General features: G+C 38.2%; 2 protein-coding genes across 3 annotated transcripts; both read left to right on the top strand.

The window, feature by feature from the left end:
* Positions 1–900: 900 nt before the first annotated feature.
* On the top strand, positions 901–17,947 carry RB195_000226 (uncharacterized protein; the record flags this gene model as incomplete). 2 transcript variants are annotated; one of them, XM_064196449.1, is made up of 14 exons in its annotated part: positions 901–993; positions 6,687–6,750; positions 6,815–6,905; positions 8,211–8,342; positions 8,467–8,578; positions 9,139–9,223; positions 9,999–10,087; positions 10,695–10,799; positions 11,479–11,556; positions 11,622–11,771; positions 12,201–12,247; positions 14,537–14,662; positions 16,247–16,334; positions 17,879–17,947. In XM_064196449.1, 14 exons carry the CDS (start codon positions 901–903, stop codon positions 17,945–17,947), a joined length of 1,329 nt encoding a protein of 442 aa, XP_064052330.1. The 2 variants fall into 2 exon arrangements, with proteins under 2 accessions (XP_064052330.1, XP_064052331.1); XM_064196450.1 differs by lacking the exon at positions 901–993 and adding an exon at positions 3,037–3,054.
* On the top strand, positions 17,693–17,997 carry RB195_000225 (uncharacterized protein; the record flags this gene model as incomplete). Its single annotated transcript, XM_064196448.1, has 2 exons — positions 17,693–17,825; positions 17,879–17,997. 2 exons carry the CDS (start codon positions 17,693–17,695, stop codon positions 17,995–17,997), a joined length of 252 nt encoding a protein of 83 aa, XP_064052329.1.
* Positions 17,998–18,392: the final 395 nt, after the last annotated feature.

The raw sequence follows: 18,392 nt of genomic DNA, 5'->3' as shown, positions 1-18,392 counted from the left end.
ACATATTTATTTACTTATTTATTTGGTGGTGCACCAAAAAAAAAGAAGAAAAAAGAAAACACACTTGTCTGAGTCAGAACATTTTGTAAAAAAAAAAAATCGGCAACTTATTGTACATATATAATGATTTTATAATTTAAGCAAACAGAAAAATTCCGCCAAATGCAAGACCTAAGCATTAAACAATCCGTGATTCGTAGGATAGCGGGATTTGGTGGCGATCGTTAGTAACAGGAGAGCAGAACGATTGATCGACGCCTAACTTCGAACATTGACCCATCGCTTTGCCTTCTTCGACTGCTATTTTTTTAAAAATAGTCTTTTATTTAAAAATGGAAAACATATTAGCTGCGGAATTATTTAATTACTTGTAATTGTAGTCGTACTGTAACTTGTACTTGTAATTTAATTACTTAATTAATTTACAAGAAATTAAGAAAAATGCACTAGCCTTTGACCAACTAGAACTGAAGCAGTTAATTCATGGCGAATTTTCTTTCTTACTTTCCTTTTCTTATTTATTTTACTTTTTATTTGCTTATTACTTTATTATTTTATTATTTTCTTATCTCCTTTCAAGACCACATTTACAATAGCGTTAAAAGCGAGGAAATAAATTTTGTTTAAAAAAAATGTAACAAGGAAATTGCAAGTTTTGAGAAGTGGCATCATCGAATTAGGAGGGTTTCTTCGTCTAGAAATTCCTGAAAAAAAAAGATTGTCCGTATACCTTCATATCAAGTGGAATCATGGAAATTTCCTGGAGTTATAGCATACGAGCAAAGATAAAGAGTGTCAGATTGCCTTTTGGAGACATTAGCTTTCATATAGTTAACGAAAAAATTCGTAGGGTGAAAGATCCGCGGATCCTAGGCGCATTGAGGTGATGCGCCAAGGAAAATGCATTCTTTGGAAGTCTTCGGCATTGATTATTTTGAGACCACGGCAGGGAACCACATTACGCCAGAAGCAAAACGGAAACCGGAAGTGAATGTGAGCTCTTCTCAGTTCATGCGTGAAACATCGTAAAGTAGAGCATTGAGCGGCAGACCATGTTCACGCTTCCCTAGCCAACTGGATTTCTCATAACTCCTGGTATCTACTATGATGAGGTTAATATTTCCACTGACATTGTTAGATTGGTCTTAAAGTAATCACACAGCTAAGAATTCAGTGAATTTTTGCATAAATAAACAGTAAATAAGTAAAGTAAAGGATAACGTCACTGGCGTAACAATCCACTTGGGATTCGCCAACGCGTTTTACTGGAATTCGTAATCGTTGAAGTTTTGGAACGCGTGTTGGCCTACACAATGACTTGTGAAAGGCAGCCGATGGTCAAGTCATTGTTTTTATAAAAATAAATGGATAAATAAATAAATTTATATATATAAATAAATAACAATAATAAAATAACAGTAACCATAACAAATAATAGTTACAATAATAAAATAAATAAACATAAATACATATCCACATTACTGCAGGATCCTCGTAGGGACTTCTGAACGGCCTATCCGTAGATAAGCACACAGCTCTTTGAAGAATCTAACAGGAACCAACGAGTACATGGGGCGGTGAAGTCCAGAAATTATTCTGAAAGCAACGGTGAGATTTTAACGCTGAACACGATTGTCATGTTATTGTGTAATTCAGGAGCCTCATCTGAAACAACTTGACGCACGTTGGAAGAATATTGCTTAGAAAAAAGCTCTCAAAATACCTCTTTTCCGTTTACGGATGATGAAGCGAAGGTCTGTAAATTTAGAAATTTCTAGAAATCTTTTAAAAAATTTAGGGATTCAAGTGGGTTTGGGGATTTAGGGACTCGAATACTGCTTGGCATTGGCGACGATTTTTTAGCTCTACCCTTCCCTAGTTAGATAATCCAGAAACTCAAAAAAAAAACCAGATTTTTTGTACATCGTATATTTTGAGGATGATTGTTTTTAAATGCGATTTTTTCCTGAATTAAATAGTTTCCAGGTGAAAATCCGAGGATATAATCATATATATTATAATGATAATATTAATGCTAATTTTATAGAATAGAAACAACATATATGCACATATTTACATCTAATAAAAAATATCATATTAATATTAATATTATAGAAAAGAAAAAAAACAGGTTTGCGTGCTTCAAGTACCTTGTACGAGTCCTGAGTAGCACGAGTTCCAAGAAGTCGAAATGAATCAGATATATTATTATTTTAACATTAATAATATAGAATAAGAACAAATAAACACATATAATTATCATATAAATATTAATGTAATAGAATAAAAACAAATGCGCACATATGTTGTATTAATATTAATATCATAGAATACAAAAAAAAGAACATGTTCGAATGCTTCAAGTACCTTATTCAGTGGCACAAATGTTCCAAGGAGTCGAAATGAATCACATATGTTTTGCTATAGTGTGCCTGCGAGGTTTTTAAATGGAACCTTTATTTGCCTGACGTTTCGGCTTTGGAGCGTAGCATTGCTCCAGTCATCCTCTATTTAGACCTCTGAAGACGGCGAAAAAGCCGAAACGTCAGGCAAATAGAGGTTCCATCTAAAAACCTCGCAGGCACACACTATAACGAAACACAGACAGAATATGCCGAGGTTTCAAGACAGAAGAACATTCGAACTACTACGTGAATCAGATATATTATTACTTAACATAAATAATATAGAATAGAAACAAATGAACATATTTATATTATATTATATTAATACTATTGGATAAAAAAAGAACATGTTCGCATGCTTCAAGTACCTCATTCAGCAGCACACGAGTTCACGACGAGTCGCTACATGACGAACATCCGATGTAATTGCTTTATTGACGCTTTGCCCGCCCCACTTGCTTGCTCTACTCGTCCACTCCCGTTTCGACGCAGCCGTCGCCCCATCGGCCACCTAATCCTGGCTGCGGACGGCTACATTCGCTGCTTTACGCGTTCTCTTAAAGTGAATACACGATTGCGCTAAGGAAGGAACGTTACTGGCTCAATTATTTATGCACTAAATAGCCCTCAAATGATCTACACAATCCAGGTATAGATCACGTGTTTTTTCTTCCCCAAATAAAGTTTCTCCACGTGAATCCTCCATACGTTTCGTTTTTGTGCGCTTGTTCCAAGGGATTTCCCTTTCAGAGCAAAAGTGGGTCCTTAGAGGATGCTATCGCATTTAACGGGGGGTAGCACTTTCTGGATCGATTCGAGTTTTAACTTTGCTCTGAGTATTATCTTATTCCTTAGACTTGTACTGTTTTCTGCTACGTTTTTTGTTTTTTTTTTCGTTTCTTTTTTTTTTGCAAGAAAACGAGTCTCCTCACTTGTTACTATCCTCTTTTACGTAGGTGAAGAAAGAACTTTGAAAAAAAAAGTTATTCAGACTTATACTGACAAATTTCTACTTGACAATTTGGCAATTAGGTCGTGAAGGGAACATCAACAGATCGATAAAATAGATCAAATGGCATCGAATGCCAATTAAAATCGCATGTGTTGACATATTTCCTCAATAACTGATATGTTCGCTAAGGATACTTATCCAGACGTGGCCAACAGTGTACCGTACCATCCTATAAGTAGATCTAGTAACAAATTATGGATATGCTGGATAATAAACTGCAACTTTGCGTCATAAACTCGTGAATTGCTTTGTTAAGATAGAAAATGCAAATATATTAACGAGAAAAAGTTTTTAATCTACTAAGCACTGTCCAATTCTTCGCTGTTCAACGTTTTTGGCTAAAATTTCATCCTTATTTATTTATTTATTTATTTATTCTTTACATAGTTATCCACCTACCCCTGTCTATGAGCCGATTATACAAGGAACAAATAATAACAGTAGTAAAAAGAGTAGTAACTTCTTCACAGTATTCAATTTTTGCCCCTTTTTATACAAGCGAAGTAGCGATTTAACGATTATGACATCAAAACGGTCCCATAGAACTTTTACGCTTTCCTCGGATTTTCTATTGATTCATTTCTATCCGGAAAATGCCAGCTATCCATGGACATCCCTACTCTAGGAACCCCAAGAATTCGGAGTTTTCATCGATGTCCCCCGTGCGCAGGAAGTCTCCCTAGTGTTCATTTTTTCCGGCACTTTAGAGTATTCCGGGTACAGTACAGAAACCAGATTGTTCTAGAAAAACTCTTAGCGTTTTTTTTTTGAGAAAAACTTTTATGGAAGCGTTTATAAAATATCTACAGCTTCTAAAATCACTCAATGGAAGTTATGTGTGGCAGGAAGTGTGTGGACCACCCGTCACTCACGTCACTTGCAGCTACGAGTTCGCATTAGTTCGTTTTGCGTTGTTCCTGCTTATGACATCCAGCCTACCTCGTCAATTACTTCCGAGTACAACACTAATTATCAGCTGTTAAGGTTGTGTACTTACTTTACTTTATATTGATTGCTATAACTTCTGTTTTTCTTCGAAATGGTCGAGCGAGTGCAAGTAATTCTTCAATTTGTTCCGATAGCATGCCAAAGTTGCGCAATGGTTCCCCCTTTCGAGGGGGAAGGGGAGGGAGGGAGAGAACGAAGAACATCACATTTTCCTCCGAAGGACTTTCCAAAGAAATCTGACCATCGGATCGGCGGTCTTCCTGACTACAGCGCTTAATATCGGGGGGAACCCAGTCGCTCACGGGTCTGGTCTAACGGTTGTCGTTAAAGCGCATCACGTGTCCGGCCCACCTTATTTTACTTTCTTTCTGTAGTTACCGTACATTTTTTTCGCTTCGTCATTTGTAAAAAGCTATCAGTGCTTGCTTTGTGTACTCTCAAAACTCTTTTAATGATTAAATTTATGTTATTTACACCATAACGATAAAATATGCATGTGTGCTCGAAAATTCGAAATGCATCCGATTTTTGTAGTTTATTCCTATTCGATTATTCTACCGTATACATAGCTGTCACTCGGATAGCACTCGGCACTTATTAGTGAAACTAGCAACGCTTGCTGCAAAATAATCTTAAAAATGGGAAAAAAACCTTAAAGGCAGCATATCACGAAATTTGCGTAGTGCGGAAACCACAGCGAAAACGCGGAATACGGATAGTAGATTATGGAAACGAGCTCAGTTCTCCCTAGTCGTCCTAAAAAACGGCGTGGGAATGACGTTTGTTCCAACGAGGTACGTTAGAACGCTCTTTCATGCACACGTTCCGGTCTCCTCAGCAATCTATTCATTGGTTTTACTTGAATAATCCGGTGAGGACACCTCATTGACTTTCGACCGCTCGCTCGTGGACGCGACGCGTGCGCAAGGATAGCGCGTTGGAACTGGATTTCGTAGGAAAGAACCCATTTTCCACGCCGTTTTTTGCGACCATTAGGGAATGATAATCGGAACGACGCTGGTTTTCGGAGTCTAAGTTCCACCTCTAACCAGACCTCTAAGTTTTCCCTGAGGTTTCTATACAATGCCAGTTTCCTGATACGCTGCGTTTAGGAACTGTCTCGGCTTCTACGTGACGTCTGGCTCGCACAAAGTGGATTTTCTTGCAGGGCTGCACTTACAGAAAGGCGTTCCTATAAAGGAAATATTTTTTTCTATTTATTTTGTTTTCCCTCATAATGAGGGAAATTTTCTGGCTACAGTGCAACAACTTCAAATGCGTAGAAACCCCGGCGTGTTTTACTGGGGAACAGAATGGTGCGCTATTGATTATAATACGCTCAAATAACACGTGTTTATTTTGCTCCAGCAGGTGTTTTCTCGACGAACGCACAGCCCACCCATACGCTTTGTTGAGCAAAATTGCATTTATATCAGCCTATAGAGCAAAGTTGGGCGGGTGTTGCGCAGTCGGTAAGAGGTTCCGCTGTGTCTGCACAATCGATTGGAGGTTCGAATCCGCCCTAGTGCCAACCAAACGCATCATTCCTTCCGGAGTACGTGAGCACAAGAATTGTCTAGGATCATAAAAACACTGACATGATACATCGACTCGCCTCCACAGGTCACTGTACGGACTAGACACGCGTTCGTAAACCTCAAACGATTTCGAGCTGAGGTGAACGCGGTCCCAAGCGGATTGATTGGTGCCAGACACTTTATCTTTAATCCTTATTGAGCAAAATGCTTCGACAAACAGACAGACAAAAGCAACTAAACCAATAGATTCGATATATATTCGTTGGAACTCACAGCCCTGTGAGTTCCAAGCTAAACTCAATTTTTTCATACGAACATTGTTGTTGTTTTGATGTTTGCTCGAAAGAATTGAATCAGAGTCCACATGTGGTGTGTCGAAAATATGCATGCAACAAAGGGAAGCAGTTCGATGATCCTCTTTCAATTCCCTTCAAGACCAAATCTAGACTGCTTCAATATTTGATTAGAATTAAAAATAGTTAATCTACAACTTAGGAGGAGTGTGAAACGGATTTGTTTATTTATTTATTTATTACGTTCAAAGGAACTAGGAAAATTTTCAGTGATGAATTTAAAATAATTCTATTCATTTCAACTTCAACTTCAATCATTTCCAAACAGTACATTTTATTTCTTAGTTCTTGGGGAAAAAAAACTTTTTTGGTGATCGAGGAAAGATCCCCGCACGTTGAATTCAAAAGAAAAGAGAGGGGGATTTTAGTTTTTTTATTTTTCATCATTTCTTCTCATATTTACCTCTCATATTTCATTTTTTTTTTCCAGACTCTTCTGCTGGAAGCAATGATTTTCAGTTCGAGGCAAACTCAAGCGAGTGAAGACCATCGAGGTTATCCTATGTCATAATTTTTTCTATTTTGTTTATTTTATTTTTTAACTGCAGAAAAATTCAGCTCACTATCGACTGCACACAGAGTGTGGAGCGGAATACCTCGAAGCAAAAGCACAGGATCTAGCTCAGGTCCTTATGCACAACTACAGCAGGTTTGTTTTCATTTATTTCGTAGATTTTCTGAACTTTTCTGGATTAGGCCCGCACAGCAGAAATAATTGCTGGGTTTTTAAGGATTCACCTGCCTACTCTTCCTATTTACGATTTATCTCCTCGTAGTTGCGCTGAAATAACTCGGGGCATCGAATTGCGATGCAAAGCCGAGATAGCCCTCTTGGCTAGGACTCTTTGAGGGTCTTTCAACCTGAGAGGGAAACCGCCATTCTCGACACTTCCGGAATTCTAAAGCCCAGCAAAGAATGATCCAATGCTAAGATTTCCCATAGTTTTACCAGCACTTGGCGTGTCTCTGATCCGTGATTGAGCCTGAGGTTGGCGACCCGTAGTGAACGCTAAGCTCACTATTGCAAACCTGATTGGTATGGTCAAGAAGGCTACGGAGCAACTGGATCAAAACTTCCATGGTCAGTTGTTCGATTCGACGGTTTCTTTTTTCAGCGCTCTGCCACACAGCGGAGACGTGGACAGAAACAGCAGCCACGTCCCGGAAGTCAATTGCCGGACGTGGCTGCTGTTCTAGAGCGCACGAGAAATATCTTTTAAAGTTTGACGGTCGAACACAACATCTTACTTTCAGGCTAGTAAAGAAAAGCCAAGCTTAGAAAGATCTCTCGCATTATGAAAAAAATTGATGTTAGCTGGGTAAAAAAATTTCAGAGTTGATCATCGTGCAAGCTTGAAAAAAAGATGTGTCCCAGCTTTCAAATTTTCCCGCAAATTTTTTCCCATCGTGAAAAAATAAGCAGCCAATCTAATACTTTAGAATGTTCTTCAATTCCAAAGATTTATATTATCTTTTCCGTATCAGTCGGTAAGGATTCATTCCATTATTTCCTCCGTATTGTCGTTACATTAAAAAGTCTGACTACGACATCCGTAGGTAGATCCGTTCACCTGCACAGGTCATCCTGAAGTACACAAAAATGTTGATCTTGTTTTCTTTCATGCGGTTATTGGAGAAAAAGTCAATAAAACTCAAAAACTTAAGAGTAAAGTTGGCAGTTAGACCTCGGAGCTTAACACGTTGGGTACAATGCCCGACGTTGCGTCTTTTTCTGGCCTGGGGGGGAGGGGGGGGGGGGGCAATTTCAGATGTTGTTGGGGGGGAAGCATCATAAAAAAAATTATTATGGGGACTTATTAACAATTTAGTATGTTCCGTGATCTGTTTTTTGGAACATACTACGACGATTCAGTCGGGAAACTGCCTCAAAAAAAAGAAAAATAAATAAAAAAAAATGGAAAAAAAGTGGTTGATCACATCGAAGTCGTTGCAGAAACGCATTGCCAGAACCTGCTCCAGTTGAAGTGTTAGTGGAAATAACCATACAAGATATTTCCGATATTTCCGCTATTAGTGGGACGTTCGTCATGGATTTCTGGATAAGTGCAATTTGGATGGATAGTAGGTTGGTGTTTCTGCTCCTCATACGTATTACTTCCTCATGTTGCCTCCAGTAGTGTTTTGTCTTCTGCTACGTCCAATATAGAAGTAATAAGTCATAAACGTTCCGGATATCGCTTTTTTTATAGGCTCGCATTCAGTCATTTGGACCCATGCAGGAGGAATCTCTCTCTGGATCATGACATGGAACCACGACTATGGTCACCGAATGTTTGCGTCGTGAACTCCAAACTAACAAAGGTCTCCTTTAAGCGTTAAAGACGCTGTTGAAGCTGTTAGCGAATCTATTATTCATTACAAAACGGTCTCGATTCAGAGAGATAGTGCTCCAGAAATAATACATAGATCTTTATCCGCGTTTATTTGAGCAAAATCCACGAGTATAAGATAATTTCCCACCTAATTTCTGTTCTTTTTGTTTACCTAACGCAGTGAATAAGACGGATGTCTGGATTTCCATCAGGACACGTGTTTCATTCCCGCCTCGTGCGAAATGCAGTTATCCTCACACATACTTCTTGGTATCTGAATTACATTTAACTCCAGTAATTTAAGTTTAACTTAATTTAGTTTAATTTAATTCTTCATTTAAGGAAAACAAAAGAATTAAAAAAAAAAACAGAGTTTAGCTGAACAACACATTATTTTGCAAAAAAATGACTTTTGTTCCACAGAAGGTGGGACAAGGTTTAGAGTACGTTAGAGAAAAACCAAAATCATTCGAAAAAAAATCTCACGGCTTTTTTGCCTAGTTGAAAATAGGTGAAAGGAACAATATTCTGATAGTTTTCCTCATTTAGGTTCACAATTCTCCTAAACCTAACATTCTTCTGATGATTTTTCCCAATGGAACTGTATGGCTGAACTATCGTGTTCGTTCGGAAGGTGTGTTTGTGAACTTTATTTCTTGAACAAGATTGAATTGACAGAGAAGTTATTGTTTATAAAGCAGAAACTAAAAAATTGAAAAAAAATTACAAAATCTATTTTATGCCAATAACGAACTTATGTCGCAAAAATCACCGTTAATTAAAGCGCCCAATTTCAACGTTTAGTTATCCGTAAAATTTCTCTTTGGGTGCTCTCAAAAGTGCGTACATTTGAAAGGGGGAAAGCATTATCCATTTTTCATTGAGGACAACAATAACCCGCAATAATGATAACATATTGCTACGGTATGATTATTTACCAAGATGATTGAATGTAGTGATCTTTGATTAACTGTTCACGAGGTTGTCAGTTGGCTTTATTGGCTAACATTTCGGCACTTTGCTTTCTTCAGGTCCTTAAACGAGCGATACGATTCTGTCTACAATCGAACTCACAACCCCAAAATTTATTTCCCACTTCATAACTCAGCCAGTAAACTGATTTATAGTGGGGTCAAAACGAGATGAAGGGACCCTTGCTAGTCCCATTCCTCGCTGCACTTCCCGAAGGTCCCATCTCAACTACATAGCGGGCTTCAACGCGCCGCTTCGAGCGCCGCTGCTTACGCAACTGTACCGAGTTTCATGTCGATTTGACTCGACCTATAGTAGTAAACCTCAAAATTTGGAATTGCATCTCACGGTTTGTTTAAAAACTCCTTAACACGCGGTGAAGATGCTAGTCAGATGTTGGGAGGCAAGTCAGGAAAATTCATCCAACTATTGTTTAGCTCCTTGTAAAATGGATCTCCGGACGTTTCCTCTTGACAGTATCAAATGTACATTGCTACTGGAAAGTTATTCGTACAATGCAGCCGAGGTGAGTCCTACAAAAACCGTGTACGGTCCGTGGCGTAGTAGAAAAAATTACAGCAACTACGCGACGGAAATTAAGGAGACGGGCTTTCCTCCAGCTTTTTTTTTCTTCATAGATTCTTCATTTTGTCTTCTATTATTACTTCCTGCCATGAATAGAATATTTGCGTGGGCGAGCTGAACCATTTTAATTTAGTGCAGACTATCAAAAATTACTGCGAAACAATTTGATTCTAAGACATTTCGGTTACAAATTAGTGGGTCGGACTCACAAATAATTGTCAACTTAGGAACGCTACCTGGAAAGTTTCAAAAAAGTGAGAAGTTAGCTTCATATTTGTGAAGAAAACGTTACTACGAACGCTCAAGTGTTCCACTAATCCATGTTTCATTTGTTATCTCCTGAAGAAATAACCTGTTGAATGGGATTAGATCCAAATCAACTTACAAGATCTCCCCTCTGCCTATCTAGGCGGCAAGTACTTATTGGGCCCAAGGATTCATGGCTCAGCAAGAGGAACTTCTGGTGTTAGTGCAGAAGTTCCTTCCTTTGCTTACTTTCACAAATCAAAGTAGATCGTTCCATTAAGTAGACCAAAGTACTCATTAAGGTCTCGCTCAGATGGCTTGATTGGTCTGCGGTGAGCTCGGTGAAGAACGATTACAATCTACCTGATTTTAAAATGTTCAACATGACTTACGGTTCAGTAACGGAGGTACGTCAGTAAATCCTCTTCCCATTTTCGCACCAGTTTCAGACGGTTGATGACTTTCTGCGCATGATTTCGCAGCCACTGCATCGAATCAGAATCAACGCAGCGTGGAAACCTGATTGAAAACACAATATTCGGGGTGTAGATCACGAATATGGGCTTGGCCCCGCTCAATTTCTCCAAGCAAAAACTGCGTGAGAATTGGTGTTGGTTCCTACGAGGTAAGTAAGTACGAGCCACCCTTGTGCACCCGCCGCGCCCACGAGCGAGCGGTCGATTCTCCATTATGTCTCCTCGCCAGTCTATTCAAGAAAAACCAAATACGTTGTTGAGCGGGAAGGTGCGCGTCCTAACGTGCTTTGTAGGAAACAAAGCAAATCCCACGCCGTTTTTCAGGACGACTAGGAGGAATTGAGCAGGGCCACACCCGTTTCCGTTATCTACACCTCGAACTCTACGTCTTCCCTGAGGTTTCTTAGCATCTTAGCATCCAGTCCAACCAATCCAACCAGCCCAAAAAAAAGTTGCTCTGTTCGAAGCCTGCACAATCCACGTATTCCTGAAATAGTAGGCATTAGATCATCAGACTCCGACAGAACGGTTTCCAATCATTAGAAAGCTGCAAACGTTCCTTCTATTGCTTTGTTTCATATTGTATCGTAAAATTTCTTCCGAAATTTAGACGTACACAGCCGGATTATGGCATCGGCTAGCAGTATCTATTCACTTTGAGCGACTCTACGGATTTTATATTCTTCAGGTACGGATGTTGTACACTTCCGGAAGAAAAGAATGGATCAAAAATTTAAACGCCATATCTTTAAGATGTATTTGCCGACGTACGTCTCAGTGTTCATTTCTTGGATCGCATTCTGGATGGATACACGTGCACTACCGGCTAGAATCACTTTGTCTGTCTCTTCACTCATGGCGCTGACGTTTCAGTTTGGAAACATCGTCAAATCTCTTCCAAAGGCAAGTTTCGCTAAAAACTCTCTATTTTTCTCTTTATTTTCCAAACTTTCTATTTTTTTTTGTCAAAAGGAAACTGTCAATAGAAGATAGGTGACATAATGCAGAGAAGACAGTCCGGAGTATTTTCCAGAAATTGTGACAAGACTTAGGAGTCGGGATAAGTGGGATAAAATTCCCGCTTAAGTTGTAAAATACGAATTGTTGCTTATGCTCAAGAAATTCCAGAAATGATTGAATATTGCGACATTTTTGACGCCGTTTGAGCAGTGATACTTCTTGCCCGCTAAATGAAGACTAATCCGTAAGAAAGAATAGTTATGGGTTATTCGCAGCTGGAAATGTTATCCAAATTTGATGATTGAGTAAATCAAATTACAAAGCATCTATAAAATAAAACTACTATAAAGTCTTTGAAATGGATTCATTCAGGCATCATACGTGAAAGCGATCGATATATGGATGTTTAGCTGTGTCGGGTGAGTAGCCATTCATACCAGTATCAGCCTTCTTACAACAATAATAAATTCATCTCAAAGCATTTGTACAAATATGCGTTCTGTTGGTTAACACAAAATTTCTAGGAACGAATTTAAAAATAAACACCAATCACCAATGAAATTCCCCATATTGAAAGTGAAAAAAAAAACAGAAAAACAAAAAACAGAAGATATCCGATATTATTTGAACCAATATCAAAACGAAATTCGATAATGGTGCTAAGCAACGCGTCTCGTTGTCCCCCTATCGGCTTTTTTTTTTAAATATTTTTCTCCAAAAGAAAAACAGTCATATTATTATGATTCTAGTTATTTTCCACCAGCAGAGACGAAAGGGGAGAATTAGTTGCAAATTTGAATGATATATAATATAAAATAATCTAAAGTAAAAAAAAGTAGTCTGCAATCTAATCTAAATTTTGAAAGAACTTATTTTATGATTCGTTATTAGGCTAAAAAATAATAAACGAAATTTTTGACAGTTTAGAAATGTTTGAGTAACATTACTCCCTTCAAATTTGATTCTAGTTATTTCTCCTTACTTATTTCTTTCTTTCTTTCTCCTTATTTCTTAGATAATCAAGAGACAGCAATAATATCGCTAGTAAATAAGGATTCGGAAAAGGATTGACTCGATTAAATGAATCCTACATACTGTAAGCTAGAACCGTAATAATATGAGATTTTTAGAGTAATATATAAAAATGGTGTGATGGGTGCGCACAACACGCAGTGTATATTAGCAATTTTTCGACGCCAACATGTTTTCGTTCAATTTCACTTTAAAGGTGCGCATATAGAACCGAATTTACTGCGAATTCAATAAAATTCAATTTTAGTAAGAGGCAAAAAAGTTCACTTCTAGCTTATTGTTGATGTTTGATTCATGCACTCCTCAAGGCTCTTACTCTCTTAGGTCTCGACTCCTTAAGGCCGCAGAATCGTCAACAAATCTCTAAATCGTTACAAACTTTTTTTTTTGGAATGGTGTAGTTGCTTTGAAGAAAACGTGGGACCTACTACCTGAATCTTTCTCATAAAAAAAAGGTTTTAAAAAGGAAAAAAAGAAGTAACAAATGTAAAAAACTAAAACAAGGTAGCAAAAGTAAAAAAAAAAATAAAGTAAAGTAGTAACAAATAAGCACAAGCAACAAAATACATACATAATCCATCCTTTATCAAAGTATAATGTTGTGTTCTTAACTAAATTTAGTAAATAATACACTACTAAAATGTTTTATAAGGGAAATAAAAGTATTAGAATGTGAATTCGACTTCTCTTGTAAAGTCACTGTAGTCGTCGATATTTGCTGTCCTTTAAATAGGTGAAGGTTGTAATAATAATAGTTATAAAAATGATAGTAATAATAATGATAATCATATATTATATATAGTAATATATAATAGTAGTAGTCGCAATAAACTCATAATATATTGCAATTTAACTTAGATTAGATTATTTTTTACTTTATTATTTTTATTTTATTTTTCTTCGTTTATTATTATTTTATTTTATTTTTATTAGATTTTCTTATAGATTTTATTTTGGTTTTTGCTCTGAAATGTTTTCCCTATTATTTTACAAGATGGGCAAAATATTTTAAAAGGTTATTTGTGCATTAGATGTCTCTTATAATCTTTTTTATCTATAATATCTCGATTTATCTATCTTATAATCTAACCTAAAATGAAATCTCTGGAGAGTATTTTATCCTTACTCGTTTTTCATCGAGGCCGGAAGGCAACCGAAGCAGTTTGAAACAAGTTATAGTTTACGGGGAAAAAAATTCAAAAATGGCAATTTTGCAGGTTAATTTATTGTTGTACTTGTTGTAATTTTCAAGAGAAAAATCTATAACCTAATAGTCTAGAAATAATCTTTATAATTTCAAAAAAAATCTTAAATCTAATAGTCCAGAAACAATTTGACTAATATAGAATGTAAAATACTCAAAAAATGAAAGAAATAATCTAAAAGGTAGATTAATATAAAATAATCTAGAGTAAAAAAAAATAAACTTAAACACAACCTAATTTTAGAAAAAAAGGTATTTTAAGATTAGTTACTATTGAAAACTCTATTCTACACAATTTATTCGCTTTCTGATGTAAATAATGTGTCAATTCCCAATCCCCTCACTATCCAACGATTTTTTTTGTCCCACTACGGCACTTCCTCCCTTTCTCTTCTTTCTTTTTGCTGAATCTAAGTACAATCTAAGAATCCAGAATTCAAAGTCCATGAGTCCATTTTTCTTACCTTCTCAGGTTCATATTCTTCTCCTTGATCGAATTGGCGATAGTGGCGTACAACGATAAAATGGATGATCAACGTTTGAAAGGTTTTGGGATTCCCCTACCTAATTCGAATGGTAACTGCTCGGCGATCCGAAGGTAAGCGCTTCTGCTCTGTATTTGTCCACACTTTCCTTAAATAAAATACAACATTAAAGCAAACGAAGAAAAATTATTGCTAAAATCGTTAATCTCCAAGTCCTCTCTTCTTGAAACCTCGGCAAGTGAATCTATGTTCCCTCGTTTTGCTAATAAGGTTTTGGTAAAACTATGTTAGTGGCCTGACGTCTTGAAGACTTCGTCTTTATCAAAGGCCTGAAAATGGTTGGAGGTTCCTGATGTTATGCATATCCGATCAAACTCCTCCTCTCTCCTTGCCAAGCCTCGATATTGTATCTAGGTACACCACGCAAGAACTCCAAGAGGGGAAACAAACTGAGCAGCCTCACCGTCGAGCGGGGCTGGTGAGCCACCACGTTCTCATAGATTGTCCCAAGGTGAATGAGATCGATGCACTGTGCAGTATCCTTAAGTACTGATCTTTGGATAGTGTCAAGGAACTGCATGTGGGAAAATTCTATAGCTAGATACGTTTTATAGTGTTACGAACGGCTTAAAGACATTATTAATAGCCAAACACTCATTTTTATTATTAGTGGAAAGATGCTGAGGTTACGTAGCAAAGAACATTTGGTAAAGGTAAAGCTGGTAGCTGGTAAAGAGAGTGGGAAGAATTCGTTCGGCTCCACATGGACGTGTTAGCTCCAGAGGCTCCGGAAGTATTCGCCTTTTGGTGGTTCTGAAACTCCCCGCTCTCCTCGTACAGTCGTAAATATGTTCTACGACCCGATCACATCCGTTCACTTTTTTTTCAGTGTAGTATCTTTGCTAAAACCAGGTAGCAAAGCGAAGAGGTAGCAGTCAAGGATAGTCTCTGAGCCTCATTCTGTGAACTTTGCAGTTTCCTCTCGTTTCATAAGAAGAAAAATCCTTCTTAAGAAATTTCTTAAGAAGAAGAGAAGAAGGCGGTGCTTCGATCCCCTAGAGAACTATGACACAACAGCGATAATCGTCGGGGAAAATCTTTTGCTGAAAATGATGAGCTCAATGTCGGTAGAATTTCTTTTATTCCCACGTCCAGCGTAGAGGGGAGAGCTTTAGGAATTGCCACTCTCCATGGCTGGTCTCAGTCGCTATGATAAGCTCGGAAAAGTTCTCTCCCTGCTAATTCTATTGTGGACCGTGAATTCCCAATGTCCCAAGTTCTTCAGGCGTTCTTCTGCGGCCAATTTTGGCGTTGAAATCGCCAACAATGACCTTGTAGAAAGCATAATTTTCTCTCTAAAATCTCCCTAGTTCCATAAAGGTTTCAATTTCGTCTGCTTCGTAAACTGATGTTGGAGCGTAAGCAACCACTCGACTTCAAGGGTGAGAAGGCGTATCATCATGTAGCTGTCAAATCACATCACCTCATTTGTGAAAGCCTGAAAGCTGCTAATTCCAATAACTCGATTTACATGCTTTCTGAGTGTTGAGTGTCGGAAACTCAAATTCCCTGGAATTGTGGGTCTCTGCGCGAAAAGCAACAGCATTATTTCGAAGTATAAAAACTTATGAAATTGCCAGCATTTACTGTATTTAGCTCAGCACGGAACTGAGTGAGATTGTAATTTTTCTTTCTAGAAGTGTCGCTGAAATCTCGGTACGAAAATCAAAGGGAAGTGAGTTGGGAGCAGCGATTGATAGAGCTGCGAGCATCGCTTTTCCAGTGGTACGTCTCTTTTGTAAAAACTATTAACTCATATCCGGTAGGCCTTTTTTAGGTGGCCATAGCAATCCTTGTTTTTAATTATAAGTGTCTAATATAGGCATAGCAGAATGTCTTTTTATTCAGGAATTTTATTTTTTGATTTACCAGAAAATCCTTGTTTCCCTCGCGAAATAATAGAAGTAAAAAATGAAGAATAGAACAGAAGAAATTAAAAAAGAATCGAATGTAAAGATTTCGCGCAGACTGTGCACCACATTAAACCATTGTAGCCACCAATGTTTGATGGGGGATGTTTTAATTCATTTTATCTATATTAGATTGAGCAGAGTTCTTTTAAATCTCAGAAAATCTGCGTATGTTTGAATGTGAACCCCCTCCACTGGGGAGCTGAGTAAATGCTAGAATATTCTGAAAGCTGCCCAGTCAAAACTATAGAAGGGCGCTCCAAAAAAGTCACTTTTTGATGCAAACGGGACAAAAGGCACCTTCGAAGGGCCTCCTATTTCATTTCCATTTCCATTTATTCAGAAAAAGAGGTTTATTCAGAGATTGATACCGTTGCGCATGGAAGCCAGAACTAGAGATCCAGAACCTCTAGTTCTGGCTTCAATGTGCAATGGTATCAACCTCAAATAAATCAGAAGCTCTCTAAGATTTTGTTCTTCTGGAGCTGAGAGGGGAATGCTACTCATCGGAAAAAAAAAAACACGGTCCACATGTCCCCTTGGAACAATTCCGGCATATCCGAGAAAAAGGAGCGTAACGAGCCACAGTCCAGAATCTTCACGATAACGCGCGCACTCATTTCGCTGCACCAGCGGCTCAGAAACATTCCTTATTACTCTCTGATTATCACCTCTCGAATAAAATAAATTCCCTATCGGGGCGCCTGAATACATTTTTGACAAATCGCAGGCGGGGGCGGGGCGCAAGGGTGGCGCGTTGCAGTAGCGGACGTCGCATGGAACAGCATTCCGAAGACGTCTGTTTACACTGATGCATGGAGAGATCAACGAAACCATCCCTGTATTCAAAATCTACGACCGCATATAGGTAAACTCCAATGAAAATCCATACCATACCAGATTCGTGGGGTGATGCCTTTAACTCACTCTGAACGATGAGTCAGTATCATTGACTTCCTTGACGAATCCATCCATCAAAAAAGAAAGATTAAAGATATGTTATTATGTTATTGTGTAGTAAGAGAATTTTGTGCTCAACATGAAATCAATAGAGGTTATGGCATTATAGTTGGGTCAAAACGACATGAAACACGGACCGTTGCGCAAGCGGCCGCGCTTGGTGCAGTGGAGACAGCGGTTGGAATCGAGGTGAGGCCATGGTGAACTGCAGCGATGGGTGGCGGTAGCGATGATCCTTACACGATCCCAACCGCTTCGCTCCACCGCTCGGCTTTGAGCGCAGCCGCATGTGCAAATGTCCGTGTTTCATGTCGTTTGGACCCGACTATAAAGGCAACATGTGTAGGTACAACTGTGACGTTAAAACCTATATTATTTAATAACTAATAATTATTTCAGGCATTCGCCATGTTCAACTTGGCCTACTGGGCCTACTACTTATCCAGCAGTTCAAGAACAAAACTGTAAACATCGTCGAACAGATGATATCTCTCAACCACCAACGGGTCTCACTTTGATAGCAATGTGCCTGCTCCAAATGCAGCAACGTTTAAAGGATTTTATTCATAAACAGATTTCAAAAAAAAATAGAGATGATATTTAGCAGGAGATATGCTTAATGATGTACATACATTCGTAACAAAAACTATTTCTAATGAGCGAAAAGAATCGTTTTGCACGATGGACGATCTTGGCTTGGAGATCTCCAAACCCGCGTTAACACAAGCTAGGCTAAATTGATTGTTCCTGAACTTTTTAACGGTTTTTTTTTTGTTTCAATTCCCGAGAGAATATCATACAAGAAAGAAGCTGACATCGTCGTCGAATGGATGAATTTTGTACGTGGATCGCAACCAACAACTTCGAAACTAACGGGTCCACATAATCCATAATTAAAGCAGAAAGAAAGACC

This window comes from Necator americanus, chromosome IV, assembly GCF_031761385.1.
Source record: "Necator americanus strain Aroian chromosome IV, whole genome shotgun sequence".
NCBI classification, from domain to species: domain Eukaryota; kingdom Metazoa; phylum Nematoda; class Chromadorea; order Rhabditida; family Ancylostomatidae; genus Necator; species Necator americanus.
Note: the sequence above shows the minus strand (reverse complement) of the source record. Positions and strands in the feature narration are given on the sequence as shown.